Source organism: Arachis duranensis, chromosome 7 (assembly GCF_000817695.3).
Source record: "Arachis duranensis cultivar V14167 chromosome 7, aradu.V14167.gnm2.J7QH, whole genome shotgun sequence".
NCBI classification, from domain to species: domain Eukaryota; kingdom Viridiplantae; phylum Streptophyta; class Magnoliopsida; order Fabales; family Fabaceae; genus Arachis; species Arachis duranensis.
In genome coordinates, this window is record NC_029778.3 from 21,725,779 (window position 1) to 21,739,938 (window position 14,160).

General features: G+C 36.9%; 3 protein-coding genes across 4 annotated transcripts in view; all 3 read right to left on the reverse strand.

Moving 5' to 3' along the window:
* Positions 1-3,739, reverse strand: part of LOC107458218 (inositol transporter 1-like) — a 91,047-nt gene extending 87,308 nt beyond the window's left edge. Inside the window, exon 1 of the mRNA XM_016076417.3 lies at positions 3,644-3,739. The gene's annotated coding sequence lies outside the window, so the exon portion shown is untranslated. The remainder of the gene's footprint in view (positions 1-3,643) is intronic.
* On the reverse strand, positions 3,522-4,328 carry LOC107458233 (uncharacterized). 2 transcript variants are annotated; one of them, XM_021127624.2, is made up of 2 exons: positions 4,026-4,328; positions 3,522-3,947 (listed from the first exon to the last, which is right to left on the reverse strand). In XM_021127624.2, the coding sequence occupies exons 1-2, from the start codon at positions 4,326-4,328 to the stop codon at positions 3,795-3,797; spliced, it is 456 nt and encodes a 151-aa protein (XP_020983283.1). In that variant the 3' UTR covers positions 3,522-3,794. The 2 variants fall into 2 exon arrangements, with proteins under 2 accessions (XP_020983283.1, XP_015931915.1); XM_016076429.3 differs by having other exon boundaries at positions 3,522-3,950.
* A 1,804-nt stretch (positions 4,329-6,132) lies between these two features.
* On the reverse strand, positions 6,133-10,093 carry LOC107458250 (sorting nexin 2B). Its single transcript, XM_016076445.3, has 6 exons — positions 9,060-10,093; positions 8,577-8,915; positions 8,190-8,399; positions 7,465-7,725; positions 6,702-6,788; positions 6,133-6,468 (listed from the first exon to the last, which is right to left on the reverse strand). The coding sequence occupies exons 1-6, from the start codon at positions 9,684-9,686 to the stop codon at positions 6,388-6,390; spliced, it is 1,605 nt and encodes a 534-aa protein (XP_015931931.1). The 5' UTR covers positions 9,687-10,093; the 3' UTR covers positions 6,133-6,387.
* Between the last annotated feature and the right edge of the window lie 4,067 nt (positions 10,094-14,160).

Sequence of the window (14,160 nt, forward strand, 5' to 3'; positions counted from 1 at the left end):
TTTTAGAAATTTCGGAATTAAAATTGTAAAATAAATAATTGTATAGATAAAAGAAATTAATTTCACTATAACTAATTCTAACATTAAAATTATAAAACCTAGTTAATAATGAAAATAATAAATAATAATAAAAATAATATTTTAATTCGTATATCTAAGTCAAAAAGGCTTTTAATTTGTAAAAATTCATTGAAATCCAAGTCAAAGATGTTATGGTAAAAAATCATGTAAAAAATCCATTAAAATACTTTAATTTGTTATTGTGTTATTGTTAGTCAAGGAAAATATAGAGGTGATTTTTTTATTGCAAAAATCAAATGAGACCCCGATTTGGAGTTAGATAAAATTTCAATTAAAATATGAAGGTAAAATTTTTAGAGTAATAAGTTCATATTTCAGAATCCATAAATCAAATGGTCCAATTTGTGAGTAATTAATTTTTTTTTTATTTTTACTGTAAGACAAATTGGTAAATCAAATTTGCAAATAAAAAATTTAAAATTCAAAATTAAGAAATTTGTGGGTATGTGAATGAAAACTGACCCTCCAATTTCATGTAAACGAAAACTGACCCTCCAATTTTTTTGAAAATGACTTCCACAGCTGAGTAAAACACACCAACTTTCAATAACAAAGCAAAACATAACCATCTTTCTAATATTAAAATTAATTAAAAGAAAAAATGACAAATAGGTCCTTAAATTTTTGTCACGTGAAAATTTTGGTCCTTAAAGATTATAAAATATATTTACATTCCTGACTTTCTGAAAATCAAGACATTTGGATCCCTCTGTCCAACTGAGATTGTGAAGCGTAATGGAGATATCTGACGTGGATGATGTTATCCTGACATGGCCGTAATGGTGCCCCACGTGGATGTGGAAGAAAGGTTTAGCAAGAAAAAAAATCCCCTAACCCTAAAACGACATCGTTCCTGTCCAAACCCTCTCCTAAGATTGTAACACCCTAACTATCAAGCTTACGCTTTCGGCTGCACTACTCTGATAGCTCGTACATTACAACGACTCTTATATTATTTAATACTAAAATATGAGCATGTTTAAAACTTTAAACTGCAATACTGCTCCAAAATACTTTTGTTAGGTAACGTACATCTATACATACTATACAACTTACAAAAGTCACAAAGAGTTCATACATATGTTTATATATTAAATAAATAATCTTACAAGTATTAACCAATACAATTTCTATCCCTCTTACAAAATGTATAAAGATAAAGGCGAGAGAACAATAAGCAATAACTAAAGCAATACAAAACATCACGACAACAACTAGATGAACTCTTCGTAACTTCTGCGTCCATATCTTAAAAGGGGAAAAATTGTAGGGGGTGAGAACATCATCCTCAAAAGGGTTCTCAGTAGAGGATTTTTAGAAATTACTGTAATAGGATACACAAGATAAAATTGTTACAGTGATTATTAACCACCTTATGCATCTTTTCAAAAGCAAAGGTTTACTATAAAGAAAATCTGAAATCTTCTCTGAAAGAGGAAACGGTTCATTTCTTGAAAATTCAAAAGCCTTTCAAATGATTTATCTATGCTGAACCAGATTAGTTTTTCATACTTTTCTAAATCAGAAACACAAAACCAAAACCAATCATCGGCCCATCTCATAATCAACCATGACCCTAGGCCCAAAACAATCCAAACTGCAACCAATCCACGACAATCCAACAAAGTTTCAGTCACAAACACAAGTAGGAGGCTCAAGCATAAACAAACAGTTACATCAAATAGAGCAATTAGCAATTAAACACAATTAATCACATAGGCAAACTAAGTACAATATACACACCCAAACAATGTCACAGATGCAAATGATGAATGCCTGTCCTAATAGCTGATGAGTCTCATCTGTCGGTTATAAAGCCAACCCAACAAGTCCTGGTAGCTAACCATTGGACTGTCCATTTGTCGTGCATCTCCAACTCAAGTTATTCACAATCATAATCATAATTCACATCCAACACCCTCACCGGTGTATATTCACAGGGGCAAGCTCATCCGGAACTTTCACAGTGTCCGGCCACACTTACGACATAGGGTCAGCAGAGTATCGAGTCTCAACCTGGAACACGTGGTGACTAGCCACTGCTCTCACCCAATGAAACTCGTATCTCAGATAATTGGAAGTGCAACAATCACTTTAACAATTTAATAACCATTCATATTCATACTCAGCCACTCGGCTCCTAACATATTCCACAATCAGCCATGATTCATTATCATAAGTAGTCATTCTGGCTCATAACATATTCCACAAATAGTCATAATTCATTATCATATACAGCCGTTCCGACTCATAACATAATAGCACTTCCATCATCTAACATCATAAAACTCATAAAATCATCATTCAAGCCGTAAATCACTTTTATCAAAGCACTTTTCTTTGAAAATCAAATTCAATTAATCTCATTCTTAACTTCAAAATTCGCATTCTCAAATCACTTCTAGCTTATAAGCCATCTTTCTCAAAAGAAATTTCCTCTTTCAAAACAAGTCATATTTCCACAACATCCTTCTTAAACTTACAAACAATTCAGCAACTAAACCAAATTAAAAATCTCTTATAAAAGCTCCAAAAATCAATCATCCTAAAACTGAATTTGGTATAGAAATTTCTTAGCAGAGTCTCGAGACTTTAGGGAGGGACAACCTATCTCAATTTCTTAAAAATTCATTGAAACTCTTAAAATCATAGATTTTTGGTTTAAGTAAATAAAAACAGAGTTTATTATAAAATCGGATCATATAAAGTCACAAGTCCCAACCCAATCCAAAGCCAAATTCACTTGAAACGAAACTGATTCATTTAAATCAAAACCACTTTCAGGTTTCTCCTTAAAATCAATTCTCTGACTTCTTCTAAAATGTCACAAACGCAATTATTCAATCAAGAATCCAATTTCCTTCAAAATCACTAAAAGTTCCTCTGAACGAAATCCTTTAAGTCTAACTAAAAGCATAAGCCCTTTTTATATTAAAAATCAATCTTGGAACATAGAACTTTTCTTCGGTGATTCGAAATGATAAAGTAATTCCTTTCTGAGTAAATCGAACTCAAGACATATAGTTTTCTCAAATAAATGAAACTCGAAAATATAACTATTTTCTTAATAAATCAAATAATACAATTTCTCAAATCTCAAGCCTTTCTAAATAACTTTTCAAACAAAGTCTAAGGTTTTTATAGAAATTTCGGCAGCACCTCCTTCAAAATTTGGACTTTGCCACCCTTTCTGGATCCCAACCAAACCATTCCACAACCCCTCCCACGTGTTCCAAACCAAATCAATTTCAAATCAGACCGATTCCGAAAATTCATATCATTCTCATCTTTCAAGAAAAACAAATTCGGACTCAATTCCTTTACAACAGGTTAAATTTGATTTTAACAAATTTTTAAGAAACAATTTTAAAGAAGCACTTCAATAACAGTCTGCTTTACAAAATCGAATAATAATCTAGTCACACAAGCATTCATATTCATTCAAGACAACCAACATCACATAAAACTTATACAATAACTCAAGGTTACAATTTTACCACATAATATCCATATATAATAATTCCAGTATAATAAAATATGCTTTTTCTGAAAAGGCCCCTACCTCAATACGCAAAACCACAGCCCAAACGCCTCAACCCAAATTGACGGCAACCAAAACCTCAGCTCCAAGCCACTTTCGCAATAACTACAGCAATTCTAATCGCAACATATAATAACTAGACTCAAACTTATAGCAATTTGCGCCACAAAACCTAAGCGTAAGATAATAGAGAAGCCATTAAAGGACTCTTCAAAACAAAAACGCTTGCCGTACTCGAGGGAACCAAGTAATGGCAGCACAAATGGCGGTTCCGGCAACACCAACGCCACAGCCAGTGACCAGAACGGCGACAACTCGCGATAAACTCCTAGCACAAACAGCCTTAGCCACAACTCTCATGGTAATGGAGAACTTAACAGATAAAGAAGCTGTAAGGGCTTACCAACACAGAGGACTCAGCGGCTGTTTTCGGCGGCAAAGGCGGCGGAAGTGTTTTTCCGGCGATGGCGGCGTAGTTTCTCGGCAAACCATCACCAGTGGCGCCGCTGGGCAGAGACGGCGACGACGTGACTGGGCGCGGCGGTTCCAGGTTCGCAGCCCTCTCTGACTCGCGAACTCTCTCTCTCCGTGATTCAGCTTCGACGGCGGCTCCAAGGTGGACCAGTGGCGAGGGCGACGGCACCGGCACGGACAGCAGCGGCGGCGCGACGCTCCTCGCGAGGCCTTCCTCCCTTCTCGCGTGCATGCCCTCCCATCAGTCTCTTTCTCTCTCGCCTTAGTTCCGGTCCGTGACGAAGACGACCCTGCGGACAGCAGCCGCGGCCTCAACTGGGCAGGGCGCGGCGACAGAACGGCTCCCCGCGTGCAGCAGCTCGGCGTCTCCTTACTTCAGCGGCATCGGCACTGGTGGCGAAACCCAGTGGCGCTGGTGCAGCCCCCCTCTCCTCCTCCTCTTCTCCGTCGGTTCTCTCCCCTTCCATGAAGTTGCTGTGTTGGTATTGGGGGAAAAAGGGATTCGGTGGCTGAAGGGGGGTGGGGATAGCAGCTAGGTTTCATTTGGGACAGAAAGAAAAAAAAAATTGATTTAACCAGAATTAGGGTTTGGGTATGGAATTAAATATTTGGGTTAATTAGACTTTGAAAATTTCTAAATCAATTTAGGTTATATGGTATTTATTTTGAAATTTAATTTAATCTTTAAAATTACTTTAAAATATTATTTGTGATATAAAAATATTTTAATTAAAAATATATTACGTTATAACTAATTTTTTTATTAATAAAACCTAANATATTATCCTATAAAAATTTTATTATTTTACTGTTATTAATTTTATAATTTTAAATATAAGAAATAATTCAAAAATTATAAAATTATTTAAAATTCTAATATAAATATCCAAACATCATTATTTTGTATTTCTAAGACATTAAATAGTAAATAGAAAAATAATCTAAGATTATCGAGTTTCGACAAAGATCTTAATTTATTTCAAATCCAATTAATCAAAATTACCTTTAATTATCTGCAATAAAATAATTTATGAACTTTAAAACTATAAATAAAAATATATAATTTGAAATTAATTTGTAACAACTTTTCAAAAATTCTGGGTCTTACAAAGATCGTCTATGATCGCCGGCCGCAACTATAAGAATGCATCATGTATTTGATTAGTTTTCTCTGAAAAATCTTCTTTCGTTCATTAGCATCCTTATGGACGAACTCTTGCTGCAACGCGTCTTTGAACTTAGCATTCAACTTGCCCACCGAACTTATCCGAACAAAAATTTCATTGTCAAATTGCTTCGAATAAGCATCACCCTCTCTTCCTACCTTCATTCTCTACGTGACATGTCTGCTTCAATTTTCTGTTCCTTGTTGTTTTTTTTCTGTCCATTTTTTTTCTTTTAAAATTCTTACTCGGTTAATGAGGGAAAAGTTGTCAGTCCAACCAATAACAGCGAGGCAGGCGATGTTCATGATTGTCCTTTGAAGAAGACTGGTGCGGAATTTGGTTCAAAGGGAATGCAACAATGACATTGCAGGTGAAGGAGAGTAACCAACGGATGATGATAATGAAGAGGTTGGGGGCAGCGTTTCCATTTCCAACCAACAGCAGCAAGGCAGTCGCCATTCAGCAAGCGTTGAAGAAGCCATGGAGGAGGGAAAAGGTTCAGCGAGCATGAGAAGGAAGAGGGATTGCAATGTCGGGTCAGGTTTCTGAGTTGAGCATAGAACGGTGTCATTTTAAGGTTGGGGGACTTTTTTGTGCCTAAACCATTCTGCCACATCCACGTTGGACACCGTTATGGCTAGGTCAACATAACGGCATCCATATCAGACATCTTCGTTACGTTTCACAATCTCAGTTGCACGGAAGGATCCAAATGTCCTGGTTTTGAGAAAATCAGGAACGTAAATATATTTTTCAATCCTCAAAGACCAAAATATCCGCGTGACAAAAGGTCAAGAGACCTATTTGTCTTTTTCTCAAATTAAAAAGTGATGCTAGATAGATAAAAAAAAAAAAATCATATTGCACAGCTTAAAGAAAAGGGGAAAAAATTGCAAAACCTGCATTCAGTCAAACACAAAACAAGAAAGGCGAATTTACAACATCAAGAATGCCTTTAACTGATGTGTAAGAAAGGTTGTAAGAACTGAGGAGTACAAGTGTGAGAGAGAACCTAGAAACCTGAGAGTGCTTCCTTTTAGTTTATTGTCATAGGTACAAATGTATTTCCAGATTGTGGCACATAAATGAATAAAAGATGAACATTTAAAATTACAGCCACAGTTATCAAGTGCTTTCTTTCACATATCCACCAGTATCTTCAACAACTTTTGTCCATACATTTGCTATTTTCTCAGCATACCCCACCTGTTTGTTAATTCACAAAGATGGTAAGGAACTAAATCAGAAGCGTGCATGCACTACTGAATTCAAAAGCAGCTGAATCAAAATCTACTATACTCATTCTTAGAACTTGAAATGAAAAAATTTTGCTGCGAATTTTCACGAGCTTCATTCAGAGACGAGCAGGAAGAATTATGATTGATTGAGTGACATATCATGTCATATATACTCTTTTCAAACAACATACTAAGTCATACCTGACTAACAACATATCCTTTCAACATGTTTAAGAAGTCTGTTCGCCTCTCTCTATCAAGCCTTTCAAGTTCACTCTTATTGTTCTCCTGCATTGAAAATTTGGCACGCCATCAGCCAATTGAATATTCAGCAATAAAATAAAACATGTATATTAAATAAGAATTGCATAAAACATAATGCAAGGAAAGTCGCATTGCAACCAATTTCAGAATTGAAGATTAAATGATTTAACCATAAAGAGTAAGCAAAGATAAATAATTAAGTCTGAAACATTTCAGCTATAGCTAAGAATCATACGGTGAAGTTAATTTGAAATGGATCTGTAAATGACAGACTTTGAACATAAATAGGAGACAGAGCCCTTATAAATCAGGCTGAGTTGGAAATTTCTAGCAGCAGCCAAAAGTATTGCCATAAATTTTTACATAAAATCAAAACAATAACAGTGATGTAAGACTAATTCTTATTGATAAAGAGATCAGTGATGTATATTAATCAGGTGGTGCAACTTCACTAACACATATTAATCACCTGTTACAATTTATAGGTGTTTAATTGTCAAGGAAATTATTAAAAAAAAAAAAAACAAAAAAGGCACAACTTTAATGGATCAAAAATACATAACATCAACAAATACTTTTAACTGGAAATTCATATAAATTTGGATCACACACTGTCCTCAAACCAGAAAGCTATATAATGTTGAAAAACTACCTTCAAACAATAAATAAAATTTTACGAACACTTGAATGTTCGCCATACCTTGATCCGCTCATATTCCCTAATTGCCACGTTTTTAGCATCTTCAGTAACTTTTATGGTATCTTGTAGCTCCTCTAACTTCCGCATCCTTGATTTGTCACCCCCAAAAACTCTGGATGATGCCACTTCAAGTTTTTCAGCTCTAGACTGCAAGGTGGATAGTTCTGATAGGAGAGTCTGCACTGTCAATAATGCACTTGAACGGTCTGAGAATGCGCCATGGACAGCCAACATCAATCCAAGATATTCGTGAAGTGTATCCTGCTATGCATAAATTGGAAAATGACCAAGCCAAATTATTTGGTGAGTAGTCCTTTGGTATGAGCACGATCGTCATAAGAATATTGCATCTTGTGGTATTCATATATCTAATAGACAAAGAGAAGACTAACGCAAAAGCTGAGGCCTAAGAACATAGTTCGTATAACAAAAATGTTATGTACACACCAAAAATCAGCCACTATATATTTGTGTACATGTGTAGTTTAACTCATTTTAATGAGTATTTTGTACTTCAATGTGTATTCTACACTAGTGGCTAACTTTAGTAGCTGATTTTGATGTACACCTAGTATGGTTATAATCATGCAAAGCTTATAATCCACCACTTTAAGAAAATTTGCAACTTGCAATTGATTTTATAGAGTTTGAAAGTGATCATCCAAACCAGAAAATCAGCAAAGTACGAAGTTGAAAATAATATAAACAATGATTTCGTAATTTACCAAATGCTTCACTGTTTGAGCATTTAATTCTCGATAGAATCTGCTAGCTTTGACAGCAGCTGTTGCTAAACCCTTCATGTCCGTAGCCCGTACCCTCTGCGTGTTCATGACAGCTTCCTCATTCTCAAATTTAGTCAGTTTTATGAATGCCAACCCTAGTTCACCCATGGTTTCTCCCATATCTTGCTGAGCTTTGACAAGTGATTCAGCCTGCACAAAATATGCCAATGATGAGAAAAATTCACAGTAACAAATAATAATCGAGTCAAAAAACTCTGCAAAACATATTACAAGACAAATCAAACAAGCTATCAGACACATGGAAGATAAAATAAAAAAGTTACTGATAAGTACACACAATTGACAGTTCCATGAGCAGAGGAACACCTGTGTAGATGCATTAGTGATCTGCTGCTCAAGCTCTTGAATCCTTTCCTTCTTTTCAAGGAACTCTTTATCTTCCTCCACAACTGGCGGCTTAGAACCTCCCCAGTCATTGGCCATTGACTGCTTCAACTCCTTAAACAGCCTCATAAAATCCCTTCCCCCTTTCGCGGGTTGCACAACCTCCTGTGGCCCAATCACACTTTCCCCCATCAACTGCTTGGGAAGCCTTGCCGCACCGTCCAGCATCCTCGACGCCACATCAGGGTGTGCTGCAAGTCGCCGCAGGTACTTCTCCAGGGCCACCCTCCTCTGCTCCACAAACTCCTGCTTCTGCATAACCTGTTATTCAAACAAGTGAATGAGAAAATTGTATTGCTCAACCAAACTTACCAAATTTATATGCATCAAATTCATCAAGTATAGTCTGTATAACAGAATTGAACTAGTCAGTAGCAACTGAAATTGTAACAAACTTCTAACTACCTGGCTCTCCACTATGCTTTTATCTGGTCTTGGTGGGATGAAGAAGCCCCGGTACGACTCTGCCAGTCTGTCGGAAAGCGTGACCACGTCCCGGAACCTTCTCCGGACTCCGAATTCATTCCCTCCAAACTCTGGCACGTTCGTCCTCGTCGTGATCAAGTAGGTAACATAGCTGTTACCGCTGGGAACGATGGAATTGGAATTCTCCTGTTCCTTGATAGGGTTCGACACGGTGATCTTTATGTACTCCGAGGTCGGGGAACGAGATCCAGAGAAGGAGGGGCTGTCGGAGCTACCGGAGGGGCTATCGACGGAGGAAGCAGCGCCGTTGAAGGGGGTGAAAACGGCGTCGTTATAGGAAGGAGGGTCGATGTAAGAGGAGGTGTCAGGGAAGTGGTGGCGGCGGGGCGACGGCGGCGATAAGAGGGGATCGGTGTCGGCGAGAGGGTGGTGGGTGTCGGAAAGGGTGGACATGGCACTGCGGTAGTTGGAGTACGATTTGATGCCGAGGGGATCGTCGCCGTTGTGGTCGTTATTGTCGTTGTCGTGTTCGTCGTGGAGTACGAGGTTGTGCATTTGCTCTGTGGGTTCTGAAACCTCGGAGCTCTGGTTCTCAGAGCCCATCATTGCGCTTTAATGAAATCAAAATGAAATTGAAATTGAAATTGACATGAAATTGTGGCTGAAACTGATGTTCCTTGGTGAATCAGGAAGGCTTGGGGTTGAGGAAAATGGAGTTGAGGGTGGTTGGCATCTTTTAGGGATTTGGTGCTGGTGGTGCCGCTGCTGAGAGAGAAAGAGAAAAAGGAGGAGGGAGGTGAGAGTGTTCAGTGGTGCAGGCTAACGTACGCCGGGGGTGTAACAAAATAGGGTTAATGGGTTTGGGTTGGAAGAGTAAGGTTGAAGAATGAAGAAGAAGAAGAAGAAGAAGAAGATGGTTGCAGTGGTGGTGGTCCAGGCACGAGGATCACGTGGGGTTGGTTTTCGCAGGTGCAGCTGATAAAATTACAGAACCCAATGCCAGGAATACTGTCTTGCGTGCGGGTAGCTGGATTTGATCCCGTGTACTCTATGCTTTTCCATTTTTTCATTTTTTTTGTTTCCACAGCATAAATTTCTAGTAGGAGTTAATATTTAAAATAGTAAATTATCGTTTTTATTTCTAACATTTGGGATAAGTTTTAATTTTAATATTTTAATTGTTCTATTTAAGTCTCTATTATTTTAAAATTGGTTTAATATTGTCCTGTCGTTAGGAATCGTTAACAAAATTAACGGCAGGACAAAATTGAGACAATTTTAAAACGTTAAAGACTTAAATAAAACGAAAACGTTGGAGACAAAAACGATATATAGAAATAAATTTTAATTTTATCCTTCAATAATATTAATTTTTTACTGTATATAATATTTAATTATTTTTTAATCACATCTAAGTAAATTATACTTAATCACATTACTTTTATTCTAAATAATTTTTTTATATTTTTATATTAACTTATAACTTTAAGTTTAAAATTATAAAAAAATAAATTTATTTAAAATGAAAGTAATGTGATTAAGTGTAATTTACTTAGATGTGATTAAAAAATAATTGAATACTATGTATAGTAAAAAATTGATATTATTGAAGGATAAAACTAAAATTTATTTCTATGTATCGTTTTTGTCCCCAACGTTTTCATCCTATTTAAGTTCCTAACATTTCAAAATCGTATCAATTTTGTCCCTTCGTCAATTCTGTTAACGGATCCCTAACGACAGGACAACATTGAATCAATTTTGAAACGTTGGGGGCTTAAATAGGACGATTGAAACGTTAGGGACAACTTTAGAACTTACTCTAAACATTGGGGACAAAAATGATACTTTACTCTACTTAAAATGACTATTAAAATTTGACCATCGACTTAATTTGGCCTCCAATTTTCAATTGGCCCAATTTATATCTTAAAATTTTAAGACGTAATTTAAATTAGTCCTTCAGTCTATTTCCGTCACTGAAGAGATGGTGTGACACGTTTAGTTGACACCTGATTCAGTCTTTCACAGCTCTCTGAAACACATCTCATACACCCCAATCTCCCTTACAAGTCACAAATAGTCGGGAGCTCACTACTCACCCCAGAAATTACCATACTATCAGAACTCACTTCAACAGTTCAGCTCACTTCCGTTCACCGCCACACTATCTGGGGCTAAAAAAGACGTCGCAGCGGTGCAAGATGGTTGGTGGTGGTGAGAAGAAAGACTTTGGTCCTGATTTCATGAAGAAAAAGAGAGAGGAAAAAAAGCAAACTAGAACTAAAGGAGGAGAGAAAGGAGAGGACTTCGGTGATGATCCATGGTGATAATGGAAGAAGAAAAAGAAGAGAGACAGGGGTCGTCGATGGTGGTGGCCGAGGAAGATGGTGGTTGAAAATGGTGAAAAGATGATGATGACGGCGGAAAATGTTGGGAATAAATAGTATGACCACAATACCCTAGGATGCTAATTAAATGGATATTGGATATGATTTAAATACTTGTAGCATTAATGATTAGTCAGTAAGAAATCCATCAACTCTCGGTAAAGAGTTTGAGCCCTATGATTATAATGACTGAGATAAATAAAACCTTAGCCAAGAAAATTGAATGAATGAAGAAACAAGTTTTTTACATCATTCACAGTTCATTATGATAATAGTAACTATTGAGTTTGAAAAACTAATTCTTGATTAAATATGTTAAAAATGATGAACAAACATTATTGGATCATTATAAATTGTTTGTGTAATTTGTTTTGGCTTAGTGTGCAGGAGAATAAGTTAAGCAAAACTAGCCCAAGCAATTTGAGATGCAGCCCAAACAAGGTCTAGCCCATCTATGCACAAGATGACCCAAACGTTAAGCTAGTACATATATACCTTGGCCAAATGTAATTTCAGCCTCACAACTCTTATCTGATCCAAAGAAGGAATATGGATGAACCAAGAAAGAAAGAAGGAATTGAGCCTAAACCCTTCCAAGCCCACTTGGTGATCCCAAAGCCGAATCCACACAAATCACTATGTCAGCAACAAAGTAAATAAAATTCAAACTCATTTGATTTTCTTTCAATTCTACCAAACACACTCTCTATTCTTTTTTACTCTTTCTCATCAAAAGCTCAGAACCAAGAAAGAAGAAAGTGGAAAGAGCCGAAGCTAACAAAAAGTTTATTTCTAAATCCAAGCAAGAAGAAGGGCTACAATAAAGAAACAATTCTCATTAGGTCAGAGCACATCAAAAAGCATCTTTTTTCATTTGTACTACACCTAGGAACCGTGAAGAAATCTGCCAAGTCTTAAGCACAGATCAAGCAACCATGAAGAAAATGAAGTCAAACATGGTCAGTAGAAAATCTACGATCCGAATCCAAACTTGGGACCAAAGAAAAGGTTCACGGTTAAGATCAAAGAAGCTTGAAGAAAAAGGATGAAAGAGAACGTAAGTTGTATGTTAAAGATTCGGTCTTCTCTCTATATTTTGATGACACCGCTGTAAAGTCTTATGCTGAAGAAGAAGACAGCAACAGGTTTGAATTATTTCAACCTTGGAAGCTTCACTCTTCTATAATAAGGGTGAACGGCCAAGGGTTGAAGGCAAGGGTGAACTGAGTTCGATTCTCATACCTACCTAAGCTGCTTTGAGTTCTTCTCTTTCTTGGTTCTCATTGAGTATTTCTTTTTCTCATTTTAGTCTATATGAGTCTCATTGAAAAAGGCAAATATGGTGAGGTTTGTAAGAAAAAGCCAATGAGAGGTAAAAGGCAATGAGTTAAACTTGGAGAAAAAGCCATAAGATGTCTCAGATTTTCTTTGTACATATTTCTATTTTGTGTCATGATCCTATGGGAATTTTTTTACAAGTTGGGTTAGCACTTGGCTGTTGAAAGCTAGGTTAAGTCCTAGTCAAATTCAGATTGAGTTAGAATCTGGATTTGTCCCAGATAGGATTGGATAGATCCTAGGGAGAATTGGTGACTATTGTAAAACCCGGTTAATTTATGGCTAATTAACCCATAAATTAAAATATATTCTAGAAAGTGAGAAATAAGATTTTTATGGTTTTATGTGGTAGATAAATTCGAAACGAGAATTTTGACACAAATTTTAAAGAAATCGGCCCAAGATTGGGCCGAATGGGCCAAACCGGACCAACCGGACCCAAGTTGGGCCCAAGGACCCAACTAAGCCTCACTAATTAAAGAGAGCCTAGCTCTCTTTCTCTTCACAACACACACACACGCTGGATATGGAGAGGAAAACAAGAAACCATTGCTCCTATTCATCTCAATTTTCCATCGTTGATAACTTTTGATCCAGAGTTCCGATTGATGCACCGTTTATGGCCACGCGATCGTGACGTCGAGCTCTACAAAACCCATACAAGAAATTTTGAGGTAAGCCACGTTTTCTTCTTCGAATTCCCAGCCTTAAGTTTCAAGTTTTTTAGGTAAAATGTTGAAATTTTGAGCTCCTTTGTGTAATAGGATCAAATTAACTTGAGGGGAAGGCTTGTTCTTGCTCCCTTGATCCTTTGGTAAGGTAAGTGGTATGCGAAATTGTGATCAATACTTTTCACAACTCAAATAATCCCCGGTAATGAATCCAAAAACTTGGTGTTCACTACCATGGCATAAACACAACTTCGCACAACTAGCCAGCAAGTGTACTGGGTCGTCCAAGTAATAAACCTTACGCGAGTAAGGGTCGATCCCACAGAGATTGTTGGTATGAAGCAAGCTATGGTCACCTTGTAAATCTTAGTCAGGCAAACTCAAATGGGTATGGTGATAAACGCATAAAACATAAAGATAAAGATAGAGAAACTTATGTAATTCATTGGTAGGAACTTCAGATAAGCGTATGAAGATGCCTTCCCTTCCGTCTCTCTGCTTTCCTACTGTCTTCATCCAATCCTTCTTACTCCTTTCCATGGCAAGCTTAAGCAAGGGTTTCACCGTTGTCAGTGGCTACCTCCCATCCTCTCAGTGGAAATGTTCAACGCACCCTGTCACGGCACGGCTAATCATCTGTCGGTTCTCAATCAGGTTGGAATAGAATCCAGTGATTCTTTT

Excerpts from the sequence above, each read along its gene's own strand:
- LOC107458233 (XM_016076429.3), bottom strand. The coding sequence starts at position 4,328 with ATGCACGCGAGAAGGGAGGAAGGCCTCGCGAGGAGCGTCGCGCCGCCG. Across the intron at positions 3,951-4,025 it reads CCGCTGAGTCCTCTGTGTTG|GAGTTTATCGCGAGTTGTCG; the intron begins GTAAGCCCTTAC and ends TGTTTGTGCTAG.
- LOC107458250 (XM_016076445.3), bottom strand. The coding sequence starts at position 9,686 with ATGATGGGCTCTGAGAACCAGAGCTCCGAGGTTTCAGAACCCACAGAG. Across the intron at positions 8,400-8,576 it reads TCACTAATGCATCTACACAG|GCTGAATCACTTGTCAAAGC; the intron begins GTGTTCCTCTGC and ends TATTTTGTGCAG. Across the intron at positions 7,726-8,189 it reads CTCAAACAGTGAAGCATTTG|GATACACTTCACGAATATCT; the intron begins GTAAATTACGAA and ends TATGCATAGCAG.